Here is a 13,748-nt window from a genome sequence, read left to right on the forward strand (position 1 = left end):
TTGATGTGAAGCTTACACATATAGAATAGATCAAGTTGAACTTTTCATAAGACGGCAGATGTAAGGCCACTACCTCTGTACACTAGTATACACATTTTTGCAGTTTAATTTGAACTGCAAAAACGTTATTAAATACGGAATAGTTGATTAGCTAAGAAAATATTTAGACCCAAAATAAACGAGTATACCATCAATTCTTAGTGTAGAAAGCCTTTAACTTAGGCCCTGTTTGTTTCAGCTTGCTTGATCCAAGTGTGGATTTGCTTTAGTGGCAGTCAACTTTGTCACCGAAGTACGTTTCAGCTTGCTTGATCCACATGTGGATTTGCTTTAGTGGCAGTCAACTTTGTCACCGAAGTACACTCTGAGATGCTTCAGATAATTACACTAAAAATGGCCAAATCCAGAACCTCTGAGATGCTTCAAGTAATTACACTAAAAATGGCCAAATCCAGAACCGAAGTACACTCTGAGATGCTTCAGGAAATTACAATAAAAACGGCCAAATCTAGATTCAATTTCACTGATAAAGCTGATTCCAAATAGCTGTTTGTTTTCATATTCTAGATTCGACTCTGCCAGCTGATTCCAAATAGCTGGTTGTTTTCAGATTCCAGATTCACTTCACTGGGCAAAGTTGAATCTCGTCCCATAACATAATCCAAACAAACACAGACTTAGACTTCCACTTGGACATACATCTTCAAACCACCTGCATCCGTCCGGACGTGGAAGTTATCCAGTGCCGGACCATGGAAGTTATCCAGCGCCGGACTGCAGGGTGGTTCTGACACATTTTTTTTTCACAAACCGGAGACAAATGTGGGGACTTTGCGGGAGTCCAGACCGATGACACGCCCGTTTCTGACAGCCCTGGCCCACTCAAACCCCATTCCTTGCCCACACGCGCTTCCCATCTGAAATGGTCAACGCCACTGTAGACTATTAGTGCTCGCATCCATGCTCGGCCAGAGCGGACGCGAGCGCTCACTGGCGCTAGCATTGAAGCGGTGTGATGGCCAAGAAAGCGCTCCCGCGCCACTTTTTGGTGTAAGCGACTGCTACGCGTTCAAACGACACGACGGTCTGCCGTCCACAGTAATGGCACGCAGTTGCCGAGGCGTCTACTCTAGCGCCACTCGTCCGTCCCTTTGCCGCCCACCATTGCTATATAAACTGTTGCCTCGGCCATAACCGCAGTCATCTACCTCCGATCCCTCTCCGCACCACTCCCATCATGGATTCCTCCCCCGCCAAAGCTCTTTGGGGCGGGCTGATGCCGGACCAGAAGAAGGAGATGGCCGCCATTGCTGCCGGTTGGCCGACCAACAGGCTGCCGGAGGACGACGACATCCCAATGGAGGACGCGGCCGACGACGAGTCGGCGCCACCCACCTTGTTCATGCCACCCTCCTCCTCTGTGCCACCCTCGCCAGTGCATTGCACCATGACCATGGGCGAGGCCCATGCCCATTACATGGACATGGTCTGGGAGGAGCGGGAGGAGCAATTCCGGGAGGTGCAGGCCGACGCCGCCTACAACCACCAACTCCTCCCGGAGCACCTATAGGCGGAGGAGCAGCTCGCCGCCGGCAGGGCGATCGCGCCGGATGCGGACGTGGCGGAGCAGGAGGCGTTGTTCGAGTCCTACCGCTCCTCCTGCGAGATCCGCCTCGCCCGCTGGCAGTGCCGCTAGTGGGCGACGGAGGTGGCGGCCGCCTACAAGGAGTGCGATAGACCTGGTGTTCGGCGAGAACGACGACGAGGACGACATTGCCAGCTCCGCCGAGGCCGTGTCCCTCCATGACGACCACGTAGCCGGCACGTTCGTGGGCACCGCCGACAACGAGGAAGAGTAGTGCACGGTAGGTCGCACCCGCTCTTGTCCCAGGAAAGCCACTGCTCCTCCACTCCCGTTGACGCCAAGCTTGGGGGCCTGAGCATCGGCGGTCGATTAGTCGCTTGGCGGCGACGTGGAGGCGGACAACTTCAGCTCCAGGGGCTCCGGAGGCGGAGGCGGAGCTTGAGAGTGCCGAGGCAGAACTGAAGAAGGCGAAGTTTCAGTTCTCGGGGCTCATGGTCAGACACGGGGAACGGCACCGACAATCATAGATTAGGTTAATTAATTATACCTCCAGAGTTGGACATGTAATGAAATCCATTATGTTTATATGAAATTCGGCATGTTTATATGAAATCCGTCTGTGTTTGAACGAATTTCGTCCGATTAGTTCAAATTGTTGTCAAAATGTATGCGGCTAAAGTTGGATGACGGCCTCCCGCATTCGTGTCCACGGATTGGTCCCCGTGTCCGCGGACGGATGCAGGAAAAAAATTGTGGGTTGCTGTTGGAGATGCCCTAAGAGCATCTCCAACCTTGACTCCCGAATCAATCAGGCATCGTATCCGTCCAGTGAGGACCAGTCCGTGTTGCAAGAGCTGGCCATCCAAACCTAACCATAAATGTACCATCACATTTTGAATGGAATTTAACAAAAATGCAGATTTGGTTTAAATTTAAACAAATAGAATGAATTTCATTCAAACTTGAATAATTTTTACATAAAGCCGGATGATATTCGTCAGGTGAACTAAATGAACCTAAACTGCCATATACTTGATGCCGACCTCATACGCCATGCCAGGCTACCCGTGCTTGATCGGCATAATAACTATACAGATTAGGCAACTATTGTTGTAAGTGCTCTAACAAAGTTTATGTTCCCCGCAAAGAAAAAAAGAAGCGAAGTTTATGTACTGGTCCGTTCCTTATGCGAATTTATGTAACTAAACTAAACTTGTAGAACAAGATTCTATACTAGAAGTGCAATTACCTCTTGATCAGTTAAGCAAAAACCTCGACTTTATTTCTAAATTTATAAAGGTTCAAAAGTGGCAGTATGTTTTTTGCCAGTTCATCTGCTATATAATTACAATGCTCATACTTTTACAACCAAAGGCCCAAAAATAGAAGCTTGAGTGGCCTGGCAGACCATCACAAGTTTCACAAACTACACAAAAAATTTGCAAGAAACGTGACCGAGCCTACAAAAGCCCACAGTACATGTCAACTCAGATACATACATACTTCAGAAACCCTATAAAATGGTCAAAAAATAAGCATAGATACACCAAACAGAATACAGTGTGACCATAAATACAGGTATGCTATATACTCGTCTATGCACAAAAAGGAGCCCGTGGGGATCAGCCGGCAATTTTTTGCTGGTTGATGGCATGTAAGATTCATCAGCTTCCTGGGGCCTGTGCCCTTGACTGAAGCATCACTGACATGGCTCGTAACCTATCCGTGACCTCAGTGAATGAGGGGCGGATATTGGGATTGGCCGACCAACATTGCTCCATCAGTATTCGCCATTCGGGGTCACAGGTTTCAGGTACTGGAGGCCGGAGAGAGTTGTTGACGATACCCCCTTCTCACAAGCAAATTATGCAAAGTTACTTTGAGGATTCAATGCTGACTGACTAATCTTATTACTAGATGATTTGGGGGCACGAATTGACAAAGGATTCTGTCCTTCAACAATTAGTCAATATTGAATCGTAATAAAAACAAGATATGGTTATACGTATACCTATGATAGCGCCGCAATGCATATTTGCATATGGTTCCTCACCCGTCAAGATTTCCCATAATGCTATCCCGAAAGAGAACACGTCCACCTACGTGTGTCAATAGATACATATCAGGCAAATGATGGTTGCACATGCAAACAATGATGTGGAGTCTGATGAAAGGTGTTACCTTCTCGGACACTTTGCTGCTGCTACCGTTCAACAGCTCCGGTGCCATCCACGGAAGGGTGCCCCGTACACCACCAGAAACCAAAGTGTTGCGCTTAATTCTCGATAATCCAAAGTCTCCAACCTGAGAATAGTTACACATTACTAATGGAAAGGTCCATGACATCAGAACTAAAGGGAAGACAAGGCTGCTGCTATCTGATAACACACCCCAGCACCTCACGTGGATCTAAAACTACCTTGCAGATTGGCCTCTGAGGATCTCTCAAATTAACGAGTAAATTGTCGCATTTCAAATCAAAATGGACTATGCTTTTCGAGTGCAGATATTCCATCCCAAATGCAGCATCCATTGCAATGATGAGCTTTTTCCGAAGATCAAGCGATCTGCTGAGATCTAGTAAATAGTGACATAACAACAACATTGTGCAGAGTGGAAAACACTGAACAGAAACATACAAAACTCACCTATCCTTCCTTAGAAGAACATTCCTTAGTGAACCATTCACCATAAATTCTGCCACAGTTGCTAATGTTCCTCCAGTTCCATCAGGAACCACACCATAGAAAGCAACAACATTTGGATGATGCAGCTTTGATAGAATTTGCGCCTCCCTCCAAAAATCTTTGGTCTGTACAAAAATGCAAGTTGGCATTTATATCTAATGAAGATAATATGAATGTCTTCTATCAACCATGTTTCAATTTCAAAATTTCGATTACTAGTCAGGCTGCCTAAACATGCAGCAACAAGGAAAGCAATCATGCTTCACGTGCACAAACCTTACTTTATAACCAACAAGATTCTGTTAGGCACTACTACCTCTGACCCAAACTGTAGGTCTTTTAAAGAGTTGGGCACAAGAATTAAGGATCTGATAAAATGAAAATGCCTACGTTCATTTATTTCTGCGTATTTCTCTTATTTCCTCCAAATAGAGTTATAAAGCGAATTCTTGATGAAATTAACGAGGGGCTGAATAGGAACAGCATAAGCAGAAGTGCAGTATAGAAAGACCTAAATTTTGGATAAAATTGAAAGGCTAAAAGGGCCTACATTTTTGGTTGGAGGTATGGTTGGTTGTTGCTGAATTTCCTAAATGACTAGAAAGGAGAAATGGATATACGACTACTCACAAGTTTCTCTTGTTCAGATGATCTCCCAGCGAAACAGCTTTTCTTGATACGTTTGATAGCAACATCACTTCCTCGCCATTTTCCATGGTAAACAGTTCCAAACGTGCCAGATCCCAGTTCACGTAGCTCCTCGAGGTCAGCATTTCTTATGATCTGACCATACAAAAGTCAGAACAATCAAATGCTGTTATGACTTGCTTATTATAGACAAATCCACTATGGAGATGTTCTTTTTATGAAACAAACAGACATCTTAGCTGAAAGAAAACTATAATTACTAAACAAATTTAGAGTGCTAGAACTGCACCTGCAAGCCATACATGCTGGCTTCAAGTTCGGCAATCTCAGCATCACTAATGGTGCCATCTGCAGCTGCTTTATCACCATGGTCCTAACATTTGGAATGAAAAACACAATATGCTCACCCATTCTGTAGGCATGAATAGCATGCTAAATATATAGTATAGGTTATACCTCATTAGCTAACTCTGGCCCATCGCTCTTAGCATCATCATCCTTCTCTGATGAAATAATTGCATGGTGCTGTTCTTCAGCTGCCATTTCAACCTGAGGAATTGGTCTGGATGACGGAATGCCAGAAGGCATATTATCAGTCACATCCTCAACTATAGCACGTGCCTCCATTTGAAAATTATTATGCATTCTGCCCTTCAGATTCATGTCCTCAGTATTGATGGTTGCACCAATTACTCCTACATCACTGCAGATGATATTGTGCTGATTAAAAACAGGAACATCCCTCTGTGAAAGACCATCCTTGAAGGTGCCATTGCCAAACATGTTTCCGGTCAGATCAGCATTACTTAGTCCAATGGGCGAAGAGGTAGCCAAACCAGAGCTGTGCACCAATAACTGGTCGAAATTTTCATTTTGATACACAGGGTATGCTCCATTTGCCACTGATCTTTTTGGCGCAAAAGCTTCAAAAGGGTCAATAGGCAACAGTATAGGGGGTCCAGGAGCAACTTTATCATTACCATGCACACAGCCAGCTGTTCCATAATCTGTAGAGACACGCCCTGAGTTCATTTTCTCTACATGAGATCCACGATCTGAATTCGCTGTTTGAGATCCATGAAGAAAGCGTGAATGAGAATTATCAGTAGCATGCATTGACGTCAAACCTGAGCTTTCTAGAGCATCTAACTCACCTGAGGACAACCTTGCACCACGTGTGTGGTGCAAAGTGAACCTTGTGTCAACAAAAGTGCACTGGGGAGCAACAGTTGGACCGGCACTGTTCTCCGGATGATAAATCTTCCTCTGTTGAACAACAGGACCACTATCATGACCTGTTTGCACCATATTACTAGATAAACTGTCTTGTTGGTAATATACAGCTGCCTCAAAACTGGCTCCACCAGGAACTCCTTGATCATACCGCTGGTCGGTATGACTAGAAACAAGGTAATTTGGTTCATCCATACGAGCAATCTGAGGTGGCTTAGCACATAGAAGATCTGGCCTAGTCCCGCTTATTGTTCTCTCCAGCGCATTAGCTTGACACATTGTCTGGGAAAATGAAGGGGGTATGTAGGAATCAAAAGTTAAAGACAAATTGGATGCAGGTTGTTCAGTGCGATCATTTAGCAAAGGATCAGAGAAGGCATGCGGCATGCCATGAATTTGACCAGTGTATTCATGCATACCAGATAGCCAACTAGCAGCCTCCGGATGCACGCACACCTTTTCAGAATAGAAGGGCATTTCCATTGGAGTAGACTTATCATAGCTTGTATGTGAACTCACGTAACTCTCATTTCGAGGTATACCCAAATCTTTTGCCTGCCTTTGAATTTGAATATTGTGCATGGTTGATCCAATTCCAACACCTGTGTCTGCATTGCTTTGAATCTTATCTTGATGGTCTGGAAGCATGGTTTTCAAATGTGATCCATTGCTAACTTCATATTTGTGTTCATGTTCTTGATTCGTTGTTAGTTTGTCTGCAGACATCCGCAGCCTAGACTGATTCAAAGACATCCTCTGTCGATTTAAGCCTGGGGAGGAAGTTGCTGCTGACTCAGCCACCATTTGTTGTGAGTATGGAGCAAGAAAAAACTGAGAGGAAGACTCATTTAAGGCTGTCCCAGCCAAAGCTTTACCCCCACTTTCTATATCTGCTTGACATGCAGTCGAGTCTCTGCCGGGGAGTAGGGAATTATCCAACTGTTGGCTCAACTGGCTCACCAAATTGTTGCCGCTGGTGCTCTGCTTCAGTTGTGAGAGATTGTTCACAGCAACAACAAAATGATATTCTGGCTCACTTTCTAAACTTCTTGCACTTAACGAGGTCTCTTCACAATCATTTGGGGAGACAAGAAATATCCGAAGTCTCGGTGAGCCATTGGCCTTTTCAAGACTGTAGTATTCTTCCATCATATTCTGGAGATCCTCTTCACATGAAAGAGAAATCAGCGCATCAAGGTCCTCATCAGGAAGCTGATACTTGATGGTATGAGGCTGGTTGTAGAGCGAGAGGGTTTTACGCACAAGTTCCTTCCATGAGAAGTTTCTGGGTATCGATATGAGACGTGTTTCCCCACCTACATATCTGAGCACCCCATCACTAGGCCTAGGCAGGATTTTCCCACCAAAGCTACACATGAACTTGACTTTTCCAGCATGTGGGCTTTCGCAGGGAGAAGACATATCTTGTAGACTGTCACTTGAATGCTCAGCTGGTTTGAGTCCATTCTCAGAGCGTATGGTCCTTGTACGCACCAAATTTGCCGGATCCATATCACATTTCAGAGGCAAACCGGCACTAAGGTTCCCGGAGTCAAACCTGCCAATACCAAGAATCGTGGTGAGATCCTGATAGACCACATTCGAGTTCTTGTGGTTATTGGGCCCAACTTGGCTATTCATCTGATGGACCAAGCAATGGTGGCTGTGCTGGAAGCTCCTCCTCCTTGTCCAATATCTTGAAATGCCGAACTATTCATTCATCTCTTTAAGACAATATATAAAAGCAGTGGTTTCCTCTAATGTAGACCCTGGCTCCGCTCCTTCTCGAGCAAAGCGTAGCTGCCAAATAAGAAAACACGGTGAACATCTGTGATCTCTACCATCCCCGCAACAAAACAGACAAGAGAAGTCGAAATGAACTTCAAAAAAAAAAAAAATCGCTGTGTGCAATGTTCATAGGCGATCGGTATTTCGGGCCGAAGAAGAATTAATAATCAAATCAGCTCAGTTGGATTCGACTGCTCACAGCAACACACAAAAATATCCCGAAAAGATCCTACCGACAACAGTACAAAACAGGACGCAGCGTGCCACTTCTATACGAAAAATCAAATCAAGCTAGGGTTCCTCACCGAGGGTTCAATCAGCGCGGGACCGCCTCCCCGCCAAGCGAGCGCGCCGGCTGCCGAGCAAGTGGGGCCCGCCACGCCGCGCCGGCGGTGGGGTCGGCGCGGCAAATGGGACGGGGGCGCCGGCGCCGATCTCGCCGACGGGGCGGGCCCAAGCGCATTAGCGGATTGGCGCCGCGTCGGGGAGGATCAAATCGCCTGGGAATTTGGTGGTGGGAGGGAGGAAAGGGTGGGGAGAGAGGAACGCGGCAGCAGAACGAAACGGAACGAACGCCAAATAGGACACGGGGAAGGGGACGGAAAGCGGGTTCGTTCCCGGTTGCGCCCGATGCGGGGCGTGCTGTGGTCGGTTGGATTTGCCGGCGGGGCCAGGTAATGTGATGTGTCCGTCTAGGTCGGCTGTTGGATCATTGCCTGGCTGACTTCGCACATTATGTGCTGCAACAAGGACGTGCGTTCGAAGGAACTGCCGCCAAAACAAGCGTGCGTCCAAGGAGAGAGAAGTAAAGGAAGAAGCGTTTGCCTCCTCGAAAAGTCCATTCTACACCCGAGCTCATATGCTCCCACATGAACAGTAAAACCGAAAAAAATTCAAAAAATTCCAATTTTTTTTAGAGAAACATTGACAAAAGTTTTAAGTGCCTGCAAAAATTCATCATGAAATCACATTCTTGTAAGGCGTGGCAAAAAAACAAATTCAGTGCTTCAAAATGCGTTTGAAAGTAGCTTTTTCAGAGTACTGTTTTTGTTTTTTTTGCCACGCCTTCTAGGAATGTGATTTCATGACGAATTTTTGCAGGCAGTTAGAACTTTTGTCAATGTTTCTCTCAAAAAAAATTTGGAATTTTTTGAATTTTTTTCGATTTTACTGTTCATGCGGGAGCATATGAGTTCGGGTGCAGATTAGCCGCGTCTCTTCTCTTTAATTAAGGTTAAGAAATGCGTCTATTGTCAAAGATGAAGACTGCCAATCCTTGCCAAAACCGGCAGAAACGTTGCCATTTTCGTTTAAGAAGAATATGACTATGTATGACCCCTTAGAATTACGGCAATGTTATCTGGCGAACGTAAGCTGTGAGGAGGATGGCAAGCAAACACCTTTTCCTGTCAGTTTTAGTTGATTCGCGAGATCAAACGGTGGCGGTTTTAAATGAAAATGCTTTCTTCCGAAGAAACTATCATATTGTTTTGAAGTTGTCATTCCCTCGCATCTAAAACTGCCAAGGAAATCGTTCGAAATGCCACTCCTTCCCGGCGAACGTTCGTCGGCTAAGAGGGTCCTAGATTACACGTCGGCCACTCCTGAGTGACCACTAGGCTCGTCCCATCGATCATCGACAGCGTTTATATCACTCGAGGAACCAGCCGGGATCTGGGCGACGTCCCAAAAACAAGATGAGGCATTGAACTGTTGCGGAGAAGGGACAATCCTTTCATAGGTGGGTTGCACTTTTTGAGATCTTGTGCATATGCGGCAAAAAAGATCGTGTGGCCCACATCGCGCACACAACCAAGAGAATAATTTGCACTTTGGCTCTGTGTTAGTCTTCCAGATCTTGGACGTGTCAACTTTGGGGAATGAGCTCTAGAATCGGGCCTGGTAGGCCGAGTTGGAGGAGTATACCCCGGAGGAAGTCCGGAGCTAGGAGATGGAGTCGGGGGTACTGGGGTCAAGGACTGGTATTTTTAAACTTGATATACATAGTTTTTTTCTACTATGGTTATCACTTCAACTTGCCTGCTAATCACTAATAATTGCACAAATGTGTAGATCTCCTTGTCTTAATGTTTTTTGCAGATACAAACCTAATATGTAGAAAATAAGGCCATATTTGGAAAGTACTTGAAGAGATGATCAAATCCATATAAAGAAGTTCGACAGAGGCGTCTCTAAAAGACAGGGCAAAATGTGATACGAGCAGGCATGCTCATACAAACAATCATACCACCCAGAATCGACTCCAAGAAGTCAAATCAAGCACACGATGCACCCTTGAAACCTATTACAGATGTCTGCTCTATATAAAGAAGAGGAAAAACTCCAGTTCGACCTCTTTGACTCTTCATCAACTCCATCGCCCTGCGTGATACATTGTCAAAGCTCGGAGAAAGAGCAACAACACTAAAGGAAGTGTTAGCGCATTGGACTCGAAATCCAACTAGCTGACTAAGCTGATAAAGGAAAAACATAATATAACAGAGAAATATTAGTTCTGATTGGTTGGTAAAAGGATTTTAAATCCTTTGGACAAAAGGACTAGAAATCCATTGAATGCTAGTGGTTCGATTCCATAATAGAACAAAGAATGAAATGAATGAATGAAAGCCATGACCATGCCTCCAGTAGGACGATCGAGGAACCGGTCTTGGCGCTCCTGGTTCATGGGATCCTGACCACAATGGGGAGATTACATACTCACTCCGTCCCAAAATAAGTGTCTCAAGCTTAGTATAACTTTTTAGTAAAGTTAGTACAAAGTTAAGACACTTATTTTGCGATGGAGGGGGTATTATTCTTCCGTAAGTCCATCCAATGGAGATAGATTGAGGAGAAAACCAAAGAGAAAGATGGACAGTACATTGACAATATCTGAATCAAATAAGAGGAAAAAAACTAGCTGTTTCATCAAATCCCGATTGTGTAGGTATGAAGTAGAAAAATCCGTTCTGCACCGCCATAGCCGTCATCTCCGGGCAAATAGCCACCATCTCCATCTCCCACTAGATCATACTTGTACTTGAAATTCCATCACAATCGGTCATATTGTATGACGGTTAATTATTCACGCTTATAAGGGACTGATCACGATGGGCGCTAACTTTGAAACAGAGTATGAAACAACACGTACTTTTATGGTTTGAGAGTTCCACCTCTACTTGCTACTCGTTCTTTTCCAAAAATATATTTTTTTTGCAAAATTTATTTCCAACCTTTTGTTGTTTTATTTTTTTCTTTTCTTTATCTTTCTATAAGCTAACTGAACCAAAAATATCTAACATCTAGGGTTGAAGACCTACATTTTGCAAATCAACACTAGTGGTGTGGAAAAACATATAGTCACCAGAAAGTTACAAGTATGGTACAACCCAACCTAATTTATACAACTAATAAAAATACCAAAATGTATCAATATGATCATTCATCATTAAGACAAACTAAACATCAGATAAGTAATTCCTCTCTTACTCATAGATAGCTAACATTGCAATTTATTATGTAAAACTGAAAATAAACTAACACTAAAAATAAACTAACTTGATTTGCAGAAAGCAAACAGGCAAAAAAAAACAATAGGGATACAAGGTTTCTCATGATCTCCCCCAAGCTTACAATAAAGCCAACGGAATCCTAATACCTAAGGCCTTCTTTGGTTCATAGGATAGGAATAGTATAGAATAGGAAAATCTTAGGAAGTGAGATAACATGCATCTCAATTCCTATAGGGAAAGATATGTCATTTGATGCATAGGACATGCATTTTTTCATTGAGTCTAGGCTAATTTTTTTTTCCTTTGAAATGTGGAGGATTGATTCCTATCCTACATAGTAATAGGAATCCATTCCTTTTTTTCCTTTTGAGATGAAAAATTGATTCCTATCCTACATAGAAATAGGAATCCATTCCTGCAAACCAAAAGGCCCCAAAAGATTTTTTTTCCTACAAAGTTCCTATCCTTTAGAATTCCTACAAAATTCAAGTTCCTATCCTTTATAATTCCTACAAAATTCCTATGGAAGGAGGCCTAATTTTCCTTAGGCTTAGATGGTGATCTTCCTTCTTCTTATCTGCAGGCTTTTGGTCATTCTTCTAGTTTCATGCAATGGCCATGCCCAATCGAGAATCACGCAAACATCTCCATAATCTCCCCTTGTTGTTCGGAGACAACTTTTATGAGAAATGTTGTGTTTCCTCATAGCTCAAGAAAAACTTTAATAAGGAAATAAATTCTACCATAAAGTACATCGACTCTCTATTAGATGTCATTACTCATCATCTAGTAGGCATCGTTACCTTCTCCAATAGGATGAACACAAGCTTTATAAATTGTTTCTAGTTCGTTGATCTTTTCCTTAATCTCATCCAGAATCGGCACTTTCTTCTCACTTTTGAGAGGCGAAGGCCCTAGATGATATTTTCGAAAAGCTCCTTGTAGATTATACGTGTAAGGATTTTGAGGATAGTCTTCCCTTTATCTTCCTTTTCTTCCTTCCTTTTTTTCTTTGAGTCTTCGTCCTTGATTCTCATGCGCCTGGGTGGCTCCCAGCTTTCAGGGGCATGTCCCCCCAATCAGGAAGAGGTATGATCTTTCTTGGTGACGGGTTATTATGGATATATATCTTCTCGCTGGAGGTCGCGGCGAACACGTCCTTCGATGCCATCGTAACCAGTGCCTTCTTGATCATGTAGATCAGTTTTTTTGCAGAGGAGGCATAGAGTGAAGGCAACACTAGTCCAGAAAAGCCTACTAGTGGCGTTCAGAAAACGTCGTTAGTGGCTCCTATGTCCCACGCCACCGGTATGACTCCACTAATGAGGTGTCACTAGCAGTGGCGGTTGCCGACACTGCTAGTAGATAAACATTAGTGGTGTTGGGACTGAACATCACTAATAACTAACTAATCGTGGCGTTGTCGGTGTCAAAACCGGCGGATCTCGGTTAGGGGGTCCCGAATTGTGCGTCTAGGATCGATGGTAACAGGAGACGGGGGACACGATGTTTACCCAGGTTCGGGCCCTCTCTATGGAGGTAATACCCTACTTCCTGCTTGATTGATCTTGATGAATATGAGTGTTACAAGAGTTGATCTACCACGAGATCGTAATGGCTAAACCCTAGAAGTCTAGCCTATGTGAATATGGTAATGAGTATTCTCTTATCCGGACTACGCTCTCCGGTTTATATACACACCGGAGAGATCTAGGGTTACATGGGGTCGGTTACATAAGAAGGAATCTTCATAGTTGGTCGCCTAGCTTGCCTTCCACGCCAAGGAGAGTCCAATCCGGACACAGGTATAGTCTTCGGCCTTCACATCTTCACGGCCCATCAGTCCGGCCCAATGAATAACAGGCCGGATGCCCGAGGACCCCTTAGTCCAGGACTCCCTCAGTAGCCCCTGAACCTGGCTTCAATGACGAGGAGTCCGGCGCGCAGATTTGTCTTCAGCATTGCAAGGCGGGTTCCCTCCTTCCGAACTCCAGAATAGTCTTCGGGTGTAGCAAGTATGTCCGGACCTGTGCATATCATTGCAAAAAATACAATACTCCACGAGTCCAATTTGCTGATAACTGTTTATGACATTGTATCACGCGTGCCCGGTTACTATTTCCAACCGTTGGCTAGCACGTCACCCCACGTCTTGGGACGCGGTTTTACGAGCACGTCTTGTCAAGGCAGAGATCGTGTTCCCTTATTCACGGGATTTTTATTAATGCAGGTGTGGGTAACCCAACCGTCCCCCGGGTACAACTCTTTGGGGACGGGTATGTTTCGAGACCCAGG

At 44.6% G+C, this 13,748-nt stretch overlaps 1 protein-coding gene across 6 annotated transcripts; it reads right to left on the minus strand.

The window, feature by feature from the left end:
* Positions 1-2,845: 2,845 nt before the first annotated feature.
* LOC109764802 (uncharacterized) lies at positions 2,846-8,587 on the minus strand. 6 transcript variants are annotated; one of them, XM_073499877.1, is made up of 10 exons: positions 8,247-8,527; positions 6,075-7,953; positions 5,377-5,984; positions 5,210-5,293; positions 4,903-5,055; positions 4,234-4,397; positions 4,005-4,152; positions 3,767-3,889; positions 3,597-3,684; positions 2,846-3,434 (listed from the first exon to the last, which is right to left on the minus strand). In XM_073499877.1, the coding sequence occupies exons 2-10, from the start codon at positions 7,792-7,794 to the stop codon at positions 3,250-3,252; spliced, it is 3,273 nt and encodes a 1,090-aa protein (XP_073355978.1). In that variant the 5' UTR covers positions 7,795-7,953; positions 8,247-8,527; the 3' UTR covers positions 2,846-3,249. The 6 variants fall into 6 exon arrangements, 4 of the variants coding, with proteins under 4 accessions (XP_073355978.1, XP_040244881.1, XP_020179171.1 ...); XM_040388947.3 differs by having other exon boundaries at positions 4,005-4,155; XR_012184177.1 differs by having other exon boundaries at positions 4,005-4,162; positions 5,377-7,953; positions 8,247-8,587.
* Between the last annotated feature and the right edge of the window lie 5,161 nt (positions 8,588-13,748).

This window comes from Aegilops tauschii, chromosome 5, assembly GCF_002575655.3.
Source record: "Aegilops tauschii subsp. strangulata cultivar AL8/78 chromosome 5, Aet v6.0, whole genome shotgun sequence".
Lineage (NCBI taxonomy): Eukaryota > Viridiplantae > Streptophyta > Magnoliopsida > Poales > Poaceae > Aegilops > Aegilops tauschii.